General features: G+C 37.4%; 1 protein-coding gene across 1 annotated transcript; it reads left to right on the top strand.

Annotated features, from left to right (window-relative positions):
* Positions 1-1,376: 1,376 nt before the first annotated feature.
* Positions 1,377-3,625, top strand: LOC149218344 (putative mannitol dehydrogenase). Its single transcript, XM_089383911.1, has 5 exons — positions 1,377-1,549; positions 1,657-1,770; positions 1,878-2,105; positions 2,206-2,645; positions 3,321-3,625. Exons 1-5 carry the CDS (start codon positions 1,461-1,463, stop codon positions 3,530-3,532), a joined length of 1,083 nt encoding a protein of 360 aa, XP_089240037.1. The 5' UTR covers positions 1,377-1,460; the 3' UTR covers positions 3,533-3,625.
* The last annotated feature ends 2,232 nt before the right edge of the window (positions 3,626-5,857 follow it).

Below are 5,857 nucleotides of genomic sequence, written 5' to 3'. Positions count from 1 at the left end.
TTCCTTATTTCACAAGATTTCCCAAAATACTTTGAAAAATATAATACATGAATTTAAAATCGGTTTCAAAATTTTAATAACGTTAATGTTTTAGTTGTAGTGTCAACTAGTAAAATAAGTGATTTGTTTTAATATTTGCAAATCACAAATTTCTTGACTTTTCATTTACCATGTACAACGTTGTAATTTACTTTTTACTTAAAAAAAAAAGCGTGTTGCCAATAATCTTAGTAAGTATGAACGCGTTCTACACTTACTATATTGATATGAATGGTTTGGTTTTGGTTTTGTTCTTTTAATATCAAATGTACTGGTACAGGATGGTCAACGTGGTTATTGCCTTCGTCACTACTCAACTTTATATATGCCTGACTATCTATAGAACTCTCTTCCTTTTACTAATCCTATCGGCCTCTCTTTGTACCTTTTGGAACAATTACTAGTTATAGCAGTTATGTTTAATAAAACTTTTTGGAAGCTTTCTAAAAACAAATTCCTTTTTATATGACAAAATATTAATATATTATGGGAACACTTTCCATACCCGTCAATTTCAGATGTAAAATACACTCCTTTCTTTGTCCAACTACATAGAAACCTAAAAGTATAATTCGCACACGGTATTGATCATTAACAATTCAAATCCACCTTTGCTTTCGGATTCTAGAAACCAAACATTTTGTCCGCATTGTCTGCACGACTCTCTACGAGAATCTATCTACACTGGCTGTATTGCTCGTAACTTGCCAAAACCCTGGGCCACCCTGCACCAATTTGATGCCATCGGTCGGTGGATTTTGATTGGCACGTGCAAGGTCGGCATTTTACAGCTAACATGGACGTATCAGAAGAAGAATTCCATCACTAGTTTGATGCAATGGGATAATAATTAGTTGGGAGCACATGTTATCAGTGCAGTTGTCTATAACGCGACTTTTTGAAAGTTTTTTTGGTGAGTTTTTCTGGTTGAAATCCGGCAGGAATTTATTGGAATCGCAAGTTTGATAGTTAGTTTCTGCACAATGAAAGCGTTCCAGGGATTTTCGAGGGTGCTGAATCTAAATATATAGTTAAAAAACCATTTTAACAGCAAGAAATCAAAATTTAACCTCAATTTCTTCCACTGGATTCCGCCACCAAAATCTCCAAAAAATCGCATTATAGACAACTCCGTTATCAGTAGGCCATATCCTCTGTTCTGGACCCTCTTCTGCCAAATGTGCAGACCATCCCCAATTTATATTGGATGGGCCACGGCAAAATGCGACACGACTGACGGTAGAGGTTAGATGTTCAATCACGCAATAAACTTCTTTTTGCATTTGACTCCACGAATAATTACACCCCAACAGTTTAAATACCCCACTACGCCTTTCCTCTTCCCCACTATTTCTGATCTGGCTCTTGTGAGTTTTATCGTCTGGAATACGACCTGAAATTTTGATTTTTACAAAGAGAAGATGGTGAAGCCAGGAGAATCATGTCAGGTTGAAGGATGGGCTGCCAAGGACGACTCTGGCATTCTCTCGCCCTTTAACTTCACTCGCAGGTGACAGAAAATAATGCTTGGAGATAAGTTTTTTATTTGGAAGAAATTGCCAGTGGATGGGAAAATTCAGTTTCGTTTTACTGAAATTTTTAATTGATTTTTGACAGGAACACTGGATCCCATGATGTAACTTTCAAGGTCGCATACTGTGGAGTCTGTCACTCTGATTTGCACAAAATTCGGAACGAATGGAAAAATTCCCAATACCCAATGGTTCCAGGGTAATGTCTTTCTTCTTTTCTTTTGTCCTTTTTTTCCACCAACCTTACCTTAGGTCCCTATCAATTCATGCTCAATTTTAATTTTCGATAACCCTATGAAATTGCAGCCACGAAATCGTAGGGACTGTGCTTGAAGTGGGATCAGAGGTGAAGAATTTCGCTGTTGGAGATCGCGTGGGCGTGGGCTGCATGGTTTGGAGTTGCCAACAGTGTGATTCTTGTAGCAAAGAACAAGAACAGTACTGTGAGAAGGTTGTCTGGACATATAACAGCATTTATTTGGACGGGTCTCCCACATTTGGAGGTTATTCTTCTTTGATGGTTTGTGACCAAAGGTATAATTAGCTGTATGATTCATGCATTGGGATCATTTTTTTTTTCAAAGATCTGGACCAAATACAGATTTAATCGATTCTGTAATGTGAAATTAAACAGGTTTGTAGTGAAGATCCCAGAGAACCTGCCCTTTGATGCAGCAGCCCCATTGCTATGCGCAGGAATAACTGTATACAGCCCCATGCAATACTTCCAAATGACAGAGCCTGGAAAAAGCCTTGGCGTTGTGGGGCTTGGTGGTTTGGGACACATGGCTGTTAAATTTGGCAAAGCTTTTGGACTGAAAGTAACGGTGATCAGTACATCGCCTAAGAAGGAAAAAGAAGCCAGAGAGGATTTAGGGGCAGATCACTTCCTCATCAGCAAAGATGAGAAACAGATGCAGGATGCAGCCAGGTCCCTGGATTACATAATTGACACAGTGGCTGCCGACCATCCATTGTTGCCTCTCATTAGTTTATTGAAGGTGAATGGGAAATTGGTTCTGGTTGGCCTGCCTGAAAAGCCTCTCTCTCTCCCTCCTGTGGCACTCACATCAGGTAACTCCTTGCAGTTCTCTTTCATTTATATAAGTTTTATTTTATTGATATTGGTGCCCTGTTAGGGTAATGGAAAGAATGTTTTCCGCCACCATTAATTTTTTTTATACAAGGGTAATGGAAAGAAAGAAAGAAAATTAGTCGAGGGTAATAGAAGGTAATAGTAAGAAAGATTAAAGATAGTTTATGGTAATAGAAAGAAAGATTAAAAATAGTTTATGGGACTGATTGTTTTTTATGTTTGATTTATTTCATTTTTATTTTGTTTTTTATGTGAAGTCTCACAATAAAACCTTGGTCTCTCAGTGTTTTTCTTGTGAAGCCTCACAATAATCGCTCCTAGCTTCTCGACAAATCCCTCATTAAATAGATTATCCCAAGAGCTAGCTGCCAATATCTGTATAACTTTCCCTGTTGTCTTTGAAGGTCTCACATTTTTAAATGAAATGTTTTTCCTGTTTCCACTTTTCTCGAAGAACAAAAAATACATACTCTTTCTTCAAAAATACATACTCTTTCATCTCACACTTCTTTTGACTATTTCCAGCGCCTGCAATAATTACTCTTTCTTAAAAAATACACTCTTTCTTCTCCCATTTTTTTTGGCTTTTCCCAGCCCGCAATAATTAATTAACTGAATGTTTCTAATAGTATTTTTGTGTTTGGTGTTGGCAGGTCGGAAATTTGTAGGGGGAAGTGCAATTGGAGGAATAAAGGAGACTCAGGAGATGTTGGAGTTCTGTGGAAAACATAACATCACTTGCATGATAGAGAACATTCCAATCGACTATGTGAACACAGCAATGGAACGGTTAGTGAAGGGAGATGTAAAGTACCGGTTTGTAATCAATGTTGCTGAAAGCTTTTCTGGCCCAACAACAAATTGATTGAGATTTAGAGGATGTGATTGAGAGGATGTTTCCATATTCACAAATAAGATTTTTTTTTTTTAATGAAATAAATGTTTCTATATTTGTGATGATGATGATGATGGTGGTGGTTAAAACTTTGGTATATCGGATCTAAAGAAACGAATTATTTACTTTGATTTAAGATTTTATTCCTATGCTCAAAAGGCTTGGAGAGAAGCCTCCTGAGCTCACTGTAATTTTGACATCGTAAAAGGCTAGGAAGGTTAGTGTTGCAACAAAGATTTTGAAACTGAGATCTAATGTGGTTGTACGTGGGGCACTCTAAGAGGAAGTGATTTTCATCCTCGATGTTCGTATTCTCACAGAGATGGCAAAACCTTTCCATCCATGGTGTTTTAGGAACTACCCAACGACCCGTTTCACTATGGAGCTCATGAGAGTTCATTCTAATCTTGGCTATATTAATTTTCTTCTTTGAGCTAGTTAAAACAAAGAGATATTTTTGATCTTCTAGGGTGGGGTTGATGACCTCCTTATAATATCTTAATTTTCTTTTAGCTGCTAAATATTTCTCACACCACATTTTTTCTTTGAACTTAGAAGTAACAATATTTTTAATGTTATTAATGTTTTGCAATGCAACATTCTCGTTGATCTCCCAATGGTTTAACCAGGCCCTGGTGTCTTTATACCAACCTCGTTTGAGCCTTAGGTGGTTTTGGCTGAAATTTAAAGCTAGCTTAGGAAGTCTATGGTCCTATGTTATTGAGTTTTTGCTTGTACAATAGAAGCTTAGTCACAACTAGGCTTTCGATAGGGGAAAGATCTACTTCTATAAGGAGAATAGGATAGGTTGTGTTGCTTTTAGTTGTGAGGTTATACGTTATAAAACGCTTTTGGATTTGCTCAATCTTTCTCCAAGATTCTCTAGAGATGCTACAACCCCAAACCTCACATCCATATAAGATAACCGAAGTGACTAAAGTTTCAAAGAGGAACTTCTTTCTAGCTCACATACGAGGTTTGTCGTTTTACAATTATTTTCAAGACCAAGATAAGCTTTCAATCCCCCATTAATCATTTTCTCAATGCTATAGTTCCAGTTGAGCTTGTGATGAATATCAATTCCTAGGTACTTGTAGGAAGACACTTCCTCCAAGTTACTATTGTCATGCATAAAATTAGCGTAAGTATCCTTCTTGGATTTGATAATCATAACTTTTGTTTTGTCAGTGTTAACAATCATACCCATGGTAGAGTAGAAATCCTTAAGAAGTATAAGTTGCTTATCAAGATCAGATGGGCACCTTGCGAGAAGAATAATATTGTCAGCGTAGAGAAGAAGGATGATGACTATCCCAACTAAGATCGTGCCAGCACATCCTGCTTCCTCTAAACAACCTTCTAGCTTGTCGATGTAAATGCCAAATATGGTAGGGAGAGGGGGAAACCTTGTTTAACTCCGATATTACACTTACTATCTTTAGACCACTCCTCATTGCTCTTTAACTTGGCAATTACATTCTTGTATAACCTTATAGCGGCAGCTCTCAACTCAAAAGGAAACTTTAGCTCTTCTAATATGTTCCAAAGGTTGTTTCTAGGAACCGTTTTGAAATCCTTTCTAAAGTCCACAAAGCAACAAAAGGGATTGGATTTATCATTGCGGCATTCCTCCACAATGATCCTAAGCGTAACGAGGTGGCCTGTTGTTGAGTGTTGCTTTCTAAAACCCGCTTGGCCTTTAGCCCGCTTACCTTCACTTTCAAGCCATATGCTTAATTTCCTTTCCAAAATAATACCATATAACTTGGCTAGGAGAGGGTTGATCATAATTGTCCGATAATTAGAGGGGTTATTTCTATCCCCACTTTTAAAAATAGGGATAATGAGGCTTTGAGTCCATGGTTTAGGGAACCCTTGCTTGACCGCTTGATTGAAAAGCTTGTGAATGTGGGGGATGAGGACAGTACCTCCAATTTTTAAGATTTCCACTTGGTAACCTTCAATGTCCTTGGCTTTCCCATTAGCCAAGCGATTAACCCCAAAATCAATGTCTTCTAATGAGAAAACTTCTTTCGTTGTGAGCAGGGTTTCAAAGTTATCCATGACATTTGGAGATTCATAAAGCTTTTTAAGATAGGAATTCGAGTCGTGTAAAGAAATTTTATTATTATCTTTAGTTTTCCTAGTTAGAATCTGCCTCCAGAATTTCGTAGGAACTACCTTAGGGAGGTGTAAGAGATTCTCTTGTCTTTTACGAATATACTGCCTTTGTTTCCTTTTAGTTGGGGCTTTGTATATTTTTATCTTTCCAATTTTAAGAGATTCATCAACAAC

Source organism: Pinus tabuliformis, chromosome Q (assembly GCF_031772625.1).
Source record: "Pinus tabuliformis cultivar Carrire ecotype Pingquan chromosome Q, CPIR1, whole genome shotgun sequence".
NCBI classification, from domain to species: domain Eukaryota; kingdom Viridiplantae; phylum Streptophyta; class Pinopsida; order Pinales; family Pinaceae; genus Pinus; species Pinus tabuliformis.
Note: the sequence above shows the minus strand (reverse complement) of the source record. Positions and strands in the feature narration are given on the sequence as shown.

What these genes read in the sequence shown, in the direction of transcription:
- LOC149218344 (XM_089383911.1), top strand. Translation starts at nt 1,461, where the DNA reads ATGGTGAAGCCAGGAGAATCATGTCAGGTTGAAGGATGGGCTGCCAAG. An exon ending in CAATACCCAATGGTTCCAGG is followed by an intron (nt 1,771 to 1,877) that starts GTAATGTCTTTC and finishes ATGAAATTGCAG; the next exon opens with CCACGAAATCGTAGGGACTG. An exon ending in TCCTGTGGCACTCACATCAG is followed by an intron (nt 2,646 to 3,320) that starts GTAACTCCTTGC and finishes TGGTGTTGGCAG; the next exon opens with GTCGGAAATTTGTAGGGGGA.